Source organism: Babylonia areolata, chromosome 27 (assembly GCF_041734735.1).
Source record: "Babylonia areolata isolate BAREFJ2019XMU chromosome 27, ASM4173473v1, whole genome shotgun sequence".
Taxonomy (NCBI): Eukaryota; Metazoa; Mollusca; class Gastropoda; order Neogastropoda; family Buccinidae; genus Babylonia; species Babylonia areolata.
In genome coordinates this window covers 9,310,163-9,323,961 of record NC_134902.1, presented here as the reverse complement: position 1 = coordinate 9,323,961, position 13,799 = coordinate 9,310,163, and the positions used below count along the sequence as shown (strand labels likewise).

General features: G+C 41.1%; 1 protein-coding gene across 4 annotated transcripts in view; it reads left to right on the top strand.

Annotated features, from left to right (window-relative positions):
* Positions 1-13,376, top strand: part of LOC143301203 (epidermal growth factor receptor kinase substrate 8-like protein 2) — a 216,393-nt gene extending 203,017 nt beyond the window's left edge. For all 4 annotated transcript variants that reach the window (XM_076615325.1, XM_076615324.1, XM_076615323.1 and 1 more), the window contains one exon: positions 1,555-13,376. In XM_076615325.1, the coding sequence (XP_076471440.1) occupies positions 1,555-1,661 (107 nt within the window). In that variant the 3' untranslated portion in view covers positions 1,662-13,376. The remainder of the gene's footprint in view (positions 1-1,554) is intronic.
* The last annotated feature ends 423 nt before the right edge of the window (positions 13,377-13,799 follow it).

Below are 13,799 nucleotides of genomic sequence, written 5' to 3'. Positions count from 1 at the left end.
CACTCCTAATCCTTGTGTCATCACTGTCCCCACTCCCTAATCCTTGTGTCATCACTGTCCCCACTCCCCAACCCTTGTGTCATCACTGTCCCCACTCCCTAACCCTTGTGTCATCTCTGTCCCCACTCCCTAACCCTTCTGTCATCACTGTCCCCACTCCCCAACCCTTGTGCCATCACTGTCCCCACTCCCTAACCCTTGTGTCATCACTGTCCCCACTCCCTAACCCTTCTGTCATCACTGTCCCCACTCCCCAACCCTTGTGTCATCACTGTCCCCACTCCCCAGCCCTTGTGTCATCACTGTCCCCACTCCTTAACCCTTGTGTCATCACTGTCCCCACTCCCCAACCCTTGTGTCATCACTGTCCCCACTCCCTAACCCTTCTGTCATCACTGTCCCCACTCCCTAACCCTTGTGTCATCACTGTCCCCACTCCCCAACCCTTGTGTCATCACTGTCCCCACTCCCCAACCCTTGTGTCATCACTGTCCCCACTCCCCAACCCTTGTGTCATCACTGTCCCCTCTAACTGTGTCTCCACTCCCTAATCCTTGTGTTGTCTTTGTACCCACTCCCTAATCCTTGTGTTGTCTCTGTACCCACTCCCTAATCCTTGTGTTGTCTTTGTACCCGCTCCCTAATCCTGGTTTCATCACTGTATCCACTCCTAATCCTTGTGTCATCACTGTCCCCACTCCCTAATCCTTGTGTCATCACTGTCCCCACTCCCCAACCCTTGTGTCATCACTGTCCCCACTCCCTAACCCTTGTGTCATCTCTGTCCCCACTCCCTAACCCTTCTGTCATCACTGTCCCCACTCCCCAACCCTTGTGCCATCACTGTCCCCACTCCCTAACCCTTGTGTCATCACTGTCCCCACTCCCTAACCCTTCTGTCATCACTGTCCCCACTCCCTAACCCTTGTGTCATCACTGTCCCCACTCCCTAACCCTTCTGTCATCACTGTCCCCACTCCCCAACCCTTGTGTCATCACTGTCCCCACTCCCTAACCCTTGTGTCATCACTGTCCCCACTCCCCAACCCTTGTGTCATCACTGTCCCCACTCCCTAACCCTTGTGTCATCACTGTCCCCACTCCCTAACCCTTGTGTCATCACTGTCCCCACTCCCCAACCCTTGTGTCATCACTGTCCCCACTCCCCAACCCTTGTGTCATCACTGTCCCCACTCCCCAACCCTTGTGTCATCACTGTCCCCACTCCCCAACCCTTGTGTCATCACTGTCCCCTCTCCCTGTGTCTCCACTCCCTAATCCTTGTGTTGTCTTTGTACCCACTCCCTAATCCTTGTGTTGTCTCTGTACCCACTCCCTAATCCTTGTGTTGTCTTTGTACCCGCTCCCTAATCCTGGTTTCATCACTGTATCCACTCCTAATCCTTGTGTCATCACTGTCCCCACTCCCTAATCCTTGTGTCATTACTTATCACTCCCTAATCCTTGTGTGATGTTGTCACACAGAAGAGAATAACACACTGTTTCAGTGTGTTTCAGACCACAGGCTGTCACTGTCTTGCTGTCTGTGTGCAGGTGACGACCTCGACCGACAGTTGACACAAACCGGGAAGACCCTGCGCGATCTTCTCATTCGTCAGCGACAGAAGATTGTTGGCACCAGTGTCTTTGACCAGCAGTAGTGTGTGAGAGAAATGAAGCAGAAAGTGCCATTCACAGTCAGTCCTGCCCTCTCACACTTACCATGTATACAGTTATTCATCTTGCAAATGTTATGAATTTATCTTGCCAGTGCTGTGAACATCTTCCTTTTTAATCCATGGAAATAGAATGATTGAACATTCTGTGCTTTTTAAATATCATCACTATTAATCAGTGTCAGTGGGATATTTGAACATTTTATGCTGTCAAATATAGAGACTTATTTTCACCCATGCAAGCTTGCATAGAGATGATATATAACTGATATAAAAAACTATATCATAACTTTTAACAGATTGTGTGAATGTTAAGACATTTGTAAGGATTGTGTAAGATAGCAGAACATCATTCATTGATCCTCAGTCTGTCCGGTGTTTTGGAAACTGATTCCCTGTTCTACTGCCTTACTAGCACATTGGGTTTATGCGCAGTTTAGGTATCTGCCTTTTCGCTTTTTTTTTTTTTTTTACACAGATGTGATGCAGCCTATATGGATCAGTGTGCACACTTTGACAGCTCCTTGAAACTGAAACTGCTGAAAAAACAAAAGCAGTTGGCTGCACAGTCTGTGGTAACTTGTTGTTGTGATGAGCTTTGAGTGATGGTGGTGGGGAGGTGGCAACATGCACCAAACTCTTTGGGGAAGGGTGTTGGTGGGAGGAGGGGTGTGCAGGCTGAAGCTACAGAATCATCCACATAATCAGCCAACTGATGGTAACACTGCCAAAAGAAAAACCACGAAAACAGAGTTGTGCACATTGATCCTCCAGGAAAGAAACACATGGACCAGCACTTCCTTAGCACTGATCCAGCATCACTTTTGATGCATGACATAAGACTGAAGTCTTCCTTCAGTATGTCAAGCACATCCTTCATGTCTCATGGAGTGCAGACAGAAAGCTGATCACAGCCATTAGCTGCAGTTGTCATCCTTTATTTGTTGTTTTTTTCATTTTGTTGCTGGTTTGAAAACTTTATTGTTCTTGTTGTGACTAAAATAGATGGTATTCCATTGTTTGATCTTATTAGGGATAGTAAAAGTTGTGACACACATGCATGTTGATGATGATGATAATGATAGACAATCCTTGGACTGTAGATCACTACTCATCTGGACATGGATCTACAGTGACACACAGTGTTTTCATACTGGATTTCAGTGCATGATAAGGGTTGTGATAATGCAGTGGTATCTCTGACATGGAGATGCTGTGTGAGGCAGGTTGTAGTGACAGCTGTACAGTCCGCAGATCAGGCTGGGATCTTTTCTTTACCTGAACTTTGGTTGTGTTGGCATGTCACTGACTAAATTTCCTATGTGTTGCTGAGTAAACATATCAAATAGATATTCCTGTGTGAACATATTGAGTGATTATCCTTGTATATACAATAGTGGAAACATTATCAGATGAACATTTGTATGTGAAATGGAAATGATTATTCCTATGTTTATTGCTGTGTGAACATTTCAAATAAATGTTTGTATGTTAATTATCAGGCAATGATTCCTGTGTGTACCATTGTGTGACATTCTGTGAATAGTTATATAGGAGCATATAAGGTCAATATTTCTGTGTCAAAACTGTTTGATGAATAGTTGTGTTTATAGTTTATAAGTGTACAAGTAAATCGTTTGGTAGATATTTTTCTCAAATAGCCAGGATACTTTTTTTTAAATGTTGGGAGCACTGTAGTGCACAGTTAATTTTTCTTTTTATCCTAAAGGCCTGCCAGTGACTACTTAACAATTAAAGAACTGACAGACTACTGTCATTCTGAAGTACTGTACAGTGCAGCATCCTTTTATAATGTGCTGACAGAAAACACAAATTTACAGAAAAGCATGGATGATATGTAGAATATGATTGGAATACCATGGTGTCATAACAAAATGGACACTATAATTAGACGATAGAGAGCTGCTGAAAAATGTACATGTAGCAGTAGTAGACATAGTTTTAATGACAACATTAATGCAGTGACTGATAATGGTATGCTGATATATACAAATATTATCACATGTTGACACTGTCTGTCTGCATGTCAGCATACTTGACGCCTGTCACACTCACATTTCGCCCATCACCAGTCGGAAATAATACTGCCATAAGTATAAATTTGTAATTTTACAGGAGAAGGAAAAAACTGATTATTTCAGCTATTTTTCATCATAATGGATCATAATTATTCATGAAGCAACATTACAAATCAGGAAGTCAGAATATCTTGTCGTTTTTGCAAAATATCTATGTATATTATAAAATATTTGAAGATCGTGAATTTTTTTCATAAAATCTGGAAAAAATACTGCAGTAAGTAAAGTTACAGTTTTTGTATTGAGAAATATGTATAAGATAAAACTGAAGTAAGTTAACTTACAGCAGTTGTATCCTGAATTATAGTGATATTTCAGCAGATCAGGCAGTGGTTTAGAGTTACAACAGTAGTATCATACTCAGTTTAATAGTCTTTTCATATCTGAAAATAATTGTAAAGTATAGCGTTTCCAAAGACATTCTTTACATGCTGGGGCACATTGTTAGTTTGTTCTTTAGTGAGTGGCATTAGTTTTTTCTTTCATGAGTGGCATTTTGTGAACCAGTCTAAAGCAGCAACATCTGAACACTCTTGAGGAACAACTGCTGACTTATATATAGAAGCTGACCTTCGTTATCATTTTGTTTAACATAAACAAGTAAAAAAGAAAAACAAAATCAACTTTACCACATTTTGAACAAGAACAAAATGTCACAAAAACAGATAATTTCAATGTAATGTTTTAATAAACTTCTCGAACTATGATTTGTAAACATTGCATGAATAACACAAAACTGAACAGTCAAGTGTAATTCAAAGAAACAAAATATTCAATAATCTAGCCATGTGTAAGTGGCACAACAAAATATGATGGAATGTCTAAAAATCAATTATCTTGGAATCACTTCTAATTAATTTAGCCATACATCTTCTATTTGAGCATTCATTCAGAGCTATCAACCAATATGTTCAGAACAGTAGGCATTGTAAAGGCTGTGGTACATTTGAAATCATTAGCATCCTTGATTTTTTTTCATTTTGAGAAACAATGTTTAATTAAAATTGTCACAATAAAAAGAATTTTATGCAAATGCAATCATGCATGCTCACTTCAGAGAGTTGTTACATTTTAAAAAGAAAACAATGCTGCCAAATCTGGCTTGTAGACTTGAAGAGTCCAGATTACAGTATCATTACTGGCCATGAAAAAGCATTATGTCCCTCTAATGCTTCATGCTGATATTTATGTTGTGTGCGTCTGTGTGTGGAGGGGTGGGAGGGGGAGTGAAGGGGAATTAGCCTAGTGATCACGGGGCAAAGACATAAAGTACTGTGATGTGCACGTGGGATGTTTTTCTCACACAGGGTGATCAGATCAGCTATTTCTCCTGGCTGATTGGATATGGTTTTTGTGAGACGTTTTCCAGCTCAATGTCAGCAGGATCTGAAATGCTGTGCTTTGTTCTCAGTTTTGGCAAAATATTCAGCTTGCAGCACTCCTCTGAGTAGTCATAAAAGACACTCACAACATTTGGTTCTCATGATGACAGCTTGAACTTTTTCACTTTGAGCCACTTGATTCTCTTTTTTTGAGTATCCAGTTAAAAAATTTTCATCATTCTGGCCACTTTCTTAAAGTCATAAAAATTACATCGGTCCATCTCTTCAACAATGTACATGGGTGCTTGCCGTTTTGCTGTTCTCATCAGCTGAGCCCATTGGCTGGGTGTGTACACAGGTATATGCCTGCTACTCCTCTCAGTAATGGAATGCATGCTGTCTCCTTCATTTTGGCTGTGACCACTGACAAAGAAAATATGATGAATATTATCAAACTTGAATTTGTGGATGGCATACCAGAGCATAGTCAGGAAGTTTTTGTTCCTGTCTTGCCCTCCGCAGCAGTCAGAAAATAAGACAACTTTCTTTATGCCATCTCCACTGAGGCGTGCCAGGTATTTGTAAACACACGATGCACTCTCATTTGATCCCCGGAGTGCTTCTGTCTCTGGCCAGACATGACAATACCCTTGTCCATTCCGGTAATCATACTCCATCATGTTGTATGTATTGAATTTTCTTTTATAATACAAGCATGACTCAGCACTTGAAGGGGTAGGAAGAACTTCTTGGAGATCAAACACAGCAGCTGCGAGAGTTTGATCGTCTAGTTAAGTTGCCTTTATTTTGTTTTTTTTACTTTTCTGCTTTATTCTTTCAACTCAATGTGCTCATTGTATTCTTGTTCACTTGTTTCAGTAACATATCCATTTTCATGAGCAGCACACATCTCACTGCGATCTTTCATGCATTTATGGAAGCTGATGTTGAATTCATGGTTGAATACATTGCGGTATGTGGTTTCACTTGCTGGTGTCTTACAACCTTCACTTTGTCGCTTTTCAACGTACATATCATACGTCTTTTGGAGACCGAGAGAAACTTCCAAATATTCTCGCTTTGAGTTTTTCCTTGCATAATGACTCTTAATTCTCAGAAAGCTATTTATGTACTTTTTAAAATGTCCTTCTTTTCAGTATATTTGGAGTTTCCTCTTTCAGAATGCTTCCCTCTATTTCCTGTATCACAGGTCTCTAAGAAAGTCACTTTTTTCAGAGCTGTGGTGACAAAGGTATCACTTACGTCCAAAGTGTCCAGAAACATCTTCCTGCATACCTTCACACAATTTCCCCGAATGTCAAGATGGTATACATAAGAATAATTTCTCCTGGAACATGGTTTTGTCAGTGCATTTTTGTTATTGCTTTGCACAAGTAATCTCATTGTTTTGTTAAACAACCCATTTACCAGAAGTTGTGGAAAATCTTGGTACTTTCATCTTCTGATGTTTTGGTTCTATATTTATTTCAACACTTGTCATCACAGCCTGACTTTAGTTCTCTGTTCTCTTTTTCTTTGGGTTTTTCCAGTGCTCGTAAGATACGCTTCTCCACCGTTTCTTAAATGTTTTTATTACTTTGATTTTCCAAGCATCCACATTTCAGATTCTTTTCCTGGATTGCCTTGGATTCTCTGTGTGAGTTGGATAGGGAGATGGACTTGCTGCTGTAGAAGATGCAGCGGATGGTGACCCAAATGAGCTGTCATCAGCAACACTTTCCATGGAGGACACATCCTTTTCACATGAACCTTTTCAGCCTTGGTGTGTTTACAACCTCAGCAGGCTTCCATGCCATATTGATGCAAAAAAACAAACAATCCCAAACAAACAGAAATTGTACTGTTGGTTTTTTTTCTCTCCAAATAATGTGTGCACACATCTGGAAATACTATAAAAGATACTTCCCTTTCTTTGCTGTTTGTGTGGGAATTTTAATGAGACAAATGTTGACACCAGAGAATTGCTTGGATGCAGGGCTGAATGAGTTGATAATTATGACATTGTTTATACTGATCAGCAGCAGAAGAAAACTAAATTGGAGTTCACAGTTGAGTGCCTTTTAATCGTACAATAAATGAGTGTGTGTGAATGTATGTTGTGTGTATGTGTGTGTCTGTGCAGATTTGTTTGATGAGTTGTGCCATAATTTCTGTCTGCAGTGAGCATATACTTTGGTTTATTTTACTAACTTGTAATTTACTGCCAGTGAGGTTTGTTGTACATGTAAAACGCGTTGAGCTATGAGAAAAAGCACTGAACAAGTGTTCATTATGAAAAAAATATTTAAAAACAACATCCGCATTGTTGCAGATTTCTGCTTCATTTCCCACAACCCCAAAAGTTGTCATATCTGGTTCTGTGGCAGATGGCCCTGTTGTGGAAATACCAATACTGTAAGGAGTGCTACATCAGTACATGGAACACCAACATTGTCCTCATCAGAGCTGATATCTGTTTAAGAGCATTCTAGATTTCTTGGTTCTGCTCTTGAGGGGATGTATTCGTCACTGTCACTTTGATAATTTGAGGAAACTTCTGATTCAATGTCATCATTAAACAAAGACTGTTTCAATGCTGCAAGCAGGATATCATGATCAAATTCATCCACTTGTTAGAGACTTTTTCAGCATGTGCTCCAGAATTGTCTCTGATCTGAGTAAGTGGACAGTGGCCTCCAAATCAGATTCAGTCACACATTCCTGTTCCTCTCCCATCCTCTCAACACAGGCATCCACATTCACAACTTAAACAAATAGTCATTATTCAGCTGAAGGGACTGTGACAAATCATGAAAGAATCTGATCACACTGGCACATCAACAAAAAACAGGCCTTGCTGATCCCTGCTGTGAGAAACAAACACATGCATTCTGTAATGTGTATGTCATAATGTCATCACAACTATCGACCAGTTTCTAATCTTCCATTCCTGTCCAAACTCCTTGAAAAAGCCATCCTGAAGCAGCTCAACAATCACCTTTGTTTCAACAATCTCATCCACCCATTTCAGTCTGCCTATCGTGCTGACCACAGCACCGAAACCACTCTCCTCCACATCCTGAATAACCTACTTCTAGCGTCCGACTCAGGACAGATCTCCCTTCTCACTCTTCTCGACTTGTCAGCCGCCTTTGACACGATAGACCATTCAATCCTTCTTTCCCGTCTTCATTTTACATTTGGTATCAACGGCACTGTTCTAAACTGGTTCAAATCTTATCTCACTGATCGATTCCAGTCTGTCATTGTTGATAATTTCCAGTCTGAACCCGTTAAAATTGAACATGGAGTCCCACAGGGATCTGTTTTAGGCCCGGTGCTCTTCACACTGTACACTGCTCCTCTCGCTGAAATTATCAACCGCCATAATGTCAGTCATCATTCTTATGCTGATGACACTCAACTCCAGAAGAGTGATACACCTGAAAAACTGTTGTCGCTCTTGCAAGAAACATCTAACTGCTTCCTGGATATTCAAAATTGGATGACTCTAAATAAGTTACAATTGAACGTGGACAAAACTGAAGCAATGATCATAGGAACTAAACAAAAACTCTCTTCCATTACAACTAATGCAATCAAACTTGGCAGTACATCCATCCCTCTGTCCACTTCAGTCAGGAACCTCGGCGTTGTCCTTGACAACACACTGTCCATGCAAACATTTATCAATCAGACATGTCAATCCTGCTACTGTCAACTGTGGCGCATCAGTTCCATCCGGAAATATCTGTCCACTGACGCAACATCTAGACTTGTCGTTTCTCTCATTCTCTCTCGCCTTGACTACTGTAACTCTCTATTGTCTGGTTTGCCTGCTTCATCCATTCAGTCCCTTCAGCGCATACAAAATTCTGCTGCCCGACTCGTCCTCAGAAAGAAAAGATCTGAGCACACCACTCCTCTTTTGCAACATCTCCACTGGCTCCCTGTCTCACACCGAATAAAGTACAAGATCAGCACTCTATGCTACAAATGTATTCACAAATCAGCCCCTTCCTATCTCTGTGGCTGCCTTCACCTCTACACTCCATCTCGCTCACTACGATCAGCTTCGGATCCACTCCACTTACATATACCCAGATTAAAACTCTCGACTGTTGGCCACCGTTCTTTCTCTGTCTCTGGACCTTGCAATTGGAATGAACTTCCTCTTTCGCTTCGTCAAGTCTCCACACTCAGCTCTTTCAAGTCTGGCCTTAAAACCCACCTCTTCCCAAAGTAGCCTCCCTTCCCTGCCTCTTCCTTGTCTTTTTAGTTTTTTTCAGTTTTAGAGTTACGCTTGCATGAGAATGACTGGTGCCAAAGCGCTTTGATTTGTTTATGCACAAGATTTAGCGCTATATAAGTACCATTATTATTATTATTATAATTAGAAGCTCCCTGTTCTGATGACATGCATGTACCACCAAGCATACCATTGTGAACATTCTCAGCATTAAACATGATTCTGTAATCATGTTTCACAACACTTTGTACAACATCACTTTGAAGAAGTAAAGCAATATCATGAACAGCAGCTCCTTCCATATACAGTTTGTCTCCTTCCAATATGCAGTAAGCACTTGCTCTTGTAGTCAGTCTGTTTGTTAGATCCTGGAGCTCGGTGTTCACGGACTCCGACTGTGGTCCGAAAGAACTGTCCTTGTTGATTGTTGAGGAGCACTGCACTGCTGGAATGTTCATAGAGGGCCTGGATGACTTGAATGAGCCCTTCATCAATGTTGAAGCCTCTCAGTACTTGCCAGAGGCCGCTGTGCCACACCCGATCGAATGCCTTTTTAAAGTCGATGAAGTTGTGAAAGATGTCCTTTTGGTGTTGTAGATGTTTTTCAATGAGGACTCGACAGTTGAATATTTGTTTGACAGTGGTCCGTCCTTTTCTAAAGCCTGCTTGTTCTTCTGATAGCAGCTCCTCAGCCTTGGATTTCAATCAGTTGAGGATGATGCGGAGCATGACTTTGCTTGGGTGGCTAATCAGACTTATAGTCCTGTAATTTTGACACTGCTTGAGGTAGCCCTTCTTGGGTAAAGGAATCACCAGCGATTGGGTCCATTCTGTTGGCCACTTCTTTTCTGTCCACATCTTCTGACATAGCATTGTTAGTGCTTCTGTGGTCTCCTTCCCTCCGTACTTCAAAAGCGCAGATGGGACGTTGTCCACTCCTGGGGATTTCTCTGGCTTCAGACTCTGTATTGCAGCCTCAACCTCCTCCTTCAATACTTGGAGATTTTCCTCACTGTCTGTGGATCGTGGGTTGTCCTGCAATATGGATGAGTCTGGATTGAGCTGGTAGTTGTAGAGGCCGTCACAGTATTCTGTCCACCTCTTCAGGACTTCTTTGCTATCTGTCAGTAGCTTGCCATCCTTATCTTCGATGACAGCTGATCTTGGCTGGCTAGTCTTAGTGAGGGTCTTGAGCGTGCTATAGGCTCTTTTGCTGTTCCCTGCTTCCATGCCTTTCTCAACTTCTTCGCACTGCTCCTCTATCCAGTTTTCTTTGGCTGCCTTCATCTTCGTCCTGACTTCTTTGTTCACCTGTTGGTGCTTCGTGCTGGCATCATTACTAGAGTGTTCCTTTTACCTCAGTTCCTCAGCATGGAGGTCAGCACCAGAGAAGTCAAAGGTCATGGTCAACAGCACAACTAACATCAGTGCCAACATAACCATGAATGGTGAGCCCTTGGAAGAAGTGACCAGCTTCAAGTACCTGGGAGCAACCCTGTCCAAAGACGCCACCTGCACAGCAGAAATCGGAAATAGGATTAATTCTGCAATGGCAGCAATGGCCAGACTGAACAGGGTATGGAAGAGCAACATCAGATTCCACACAAAATTCCTGCTCTACAAGTCACTAGTGGTCTCCATCCTCTTATATGGATGTGAGACATGGACACTGATGGCAGAAACAGAAAGAAGAATCCAAGCATTCGAAACCAAGTGCTTGAGGAGACTACTACACATCTCCTACAAGGAGCACAAGACCAATGACTATGTGCGGAACCTGGTCAGCAACCTTGTTGGGCCCCAAGAACCACTGCTGGCGACTGTCAAACGACGGAAGATGGCATGGTTTGGTCACGTCATACGACATAACACCCTCTCCAAAACCATCCTGCAAGGGACTGTAGAGGAAGGGCGCAGATGGGGGCAGCAAAGAAAAAGCTGGTCCGACAACGTCAAATGATGATGCCAGATCTCCTCATGACAGCTGCCAACAGAACGGCGTGGCAAGCTATGACATCTTCCTCATGTCCCCCCAACGACCCCAGCGGTCGAGGGAATGAGTGAGTGAGTGAGTGAATATGCAGTCAATGTGCTGGGTGGTCCATAAAGTCAATTCTTGTAGTAAATCAATAGAAAGCACATTGCCTTGTCATCAATAATATATATCAGAAAATGCAATATAGGATGTATGAACATGTATGTCATAATAATTACCGAAATGAAATAATCAGGAAATTAACATATTACTTAGAATACAATCGTTGTATGAGGGTATCAGGGATTAATTTAAAGAGTGTTGTATGGTCACTGGTTCGGGACACTACAATTGTAAGTGAAGTTACGTCACTTTCAGTCAGACAATGTCTGTAAATGTTGCAGTACAAAAGCCTGAAGTCAACTTACAGCACTTGCATTTCCAGAAAATCTTAGAAACTCCAAATACAAAAAAATGTTTCTTAACTTGACAGTCTTTCCCCCACCAAATATTGACCTCGGTGAGTTGCTATTTTGATAACAGCATGTTTATTTTTAGAAGTTAAGGTTAAAGGCCCTTCTCAGATGGTGTGTCTTCTATGACACATCTATTCCAAAAATCGCAAATTCGCAAGAAAATGAGTTACAGCAGTATTATTTCCAGGCGGCGCCATGATGTCTTTATGTTATCATATCACCCACTGTCATTCACATTTTACACCTCATTATCTCTTTGTGTTATCTATATTACTCACCATCACTCACACATTACACCTCATGACATTTTCACGTTTATATCAACCACTGTTCTACACATATTTCACATCATGATGTCTATATATTGTTTATGTCAACCACTGTCACACACATATTACAACTAATGATGTCTGGATGCTGTTTATATCAGTCACTGTGACCCCCCTTGTGGGGATGCCGGGTAGTCTTTCAGTATAAATAGCATCTCCACCTTCTGGAAATTCTGTGCTAGAAATTTCCTCTTTTCTATCACTTTCTTTGTTTCTGCCTTTTTTCTTCCTTCACTATTGTCTTCCTTTCCTGCCTTCCCAGTCCATCCCTTTCTTTTTTCAAGCAAGCCTTGACACTTTTTGCTCTTTTCCTCAGTCTATGATGTACTATTGTGCTGTTTTCCACTGGTGATTAGGTAATGAGATGTACACACTGGGATGGGCACTCGCTGCCCATTCTGCAGTGTTATTTGCCAGTATGACATTTTTTTGTGGATTTTTTGTTTGGCTTTGAAGTATTGTTTTTTTTTCCTTTTTGTGCAATGTCTTGCAGTCTGGGGATGATAGATTAAGTGGAATGGCTGGTATCCTCAGCATGGCCTTGTCTTATTGGCATAAGGAGCTAAATGGTTGGGATACTGTGTCATGAACTGTTTTGTGGGTTTCTCTTTGTGTGTTTTTTTTGTAAATGTGACAGTTTTGTGATGACGCAGTTGAGCATTTGTATGATTTGACAGTCCTGATATGGTCCTGTGTGGTTGGCTGGACTATAAGCAACAAGAGCAAGTCTCTGTGACACACATATTACACATAATGATGTCTTTGGGTTTTCTAGGTCAACCACTGTCATTCATACATATTGTGACATATGACATCTTTGGATTATAATATTATTTTTTTATATGTCAGCCACTGTCATTCATACATATTACACATCATGATGTGTTTGGCTTGGGTATGTCAACCACTGTCATTCATGCATATTACACATCATGATGTGTTTGGCTTGAGTATGTCAACCACTGTCATTCATGCATATTACACATCATGATGTGTTTGGCTTGAGTATGTCAACCACTGTCATTCATGCATATTACACATCATGATGTGTTTGGCTTGAGTATGTCAACCACTGTCATTCATGCATATTACACATTGTAACATCTTTGGATTATGTATGTCAGCCAGTCATTCATACATATTACACATTTTAACATCTTTGGATTATATATGTAATGGCGAAGTTGAATGGATGGGGGTGTTTGCTTATGAATTGAATTTTGGATAAGAGGATTAAAAAAATTAAAAGGGAATAATTTGGATCTATGTTGTGTTGTGATCAGTCTTCTGTTGTGGATCAATATTCTGTCGGTGAGGCCACTTTTGTAGCCATGTTGTATTGAACACAGTGGTTTATATGATATAAAGGGACGGTACAACAGAATTACTGATTTACTGAATAGAAACTGAAGACGCCACTCACAAACTGGTTTTTCTAGTGTTTTATTTCTACAATAGTTATTAAGAAGATAAAAAGAAGAGAAAAAAGATAAATGCCTGATTAAGACACAAATAAACAAAGGTCAATAAGTACATGTCAGGAATGCAAGTGGATAGTAAGCACATCATATATTGCAATGGAAAGACTATCACTTGGTTTGGAGTAGGCAACAACATAACATAAATAATGTGTATGTGTGAAGGCCAAACACTGACAGCAAATGACATGTCTA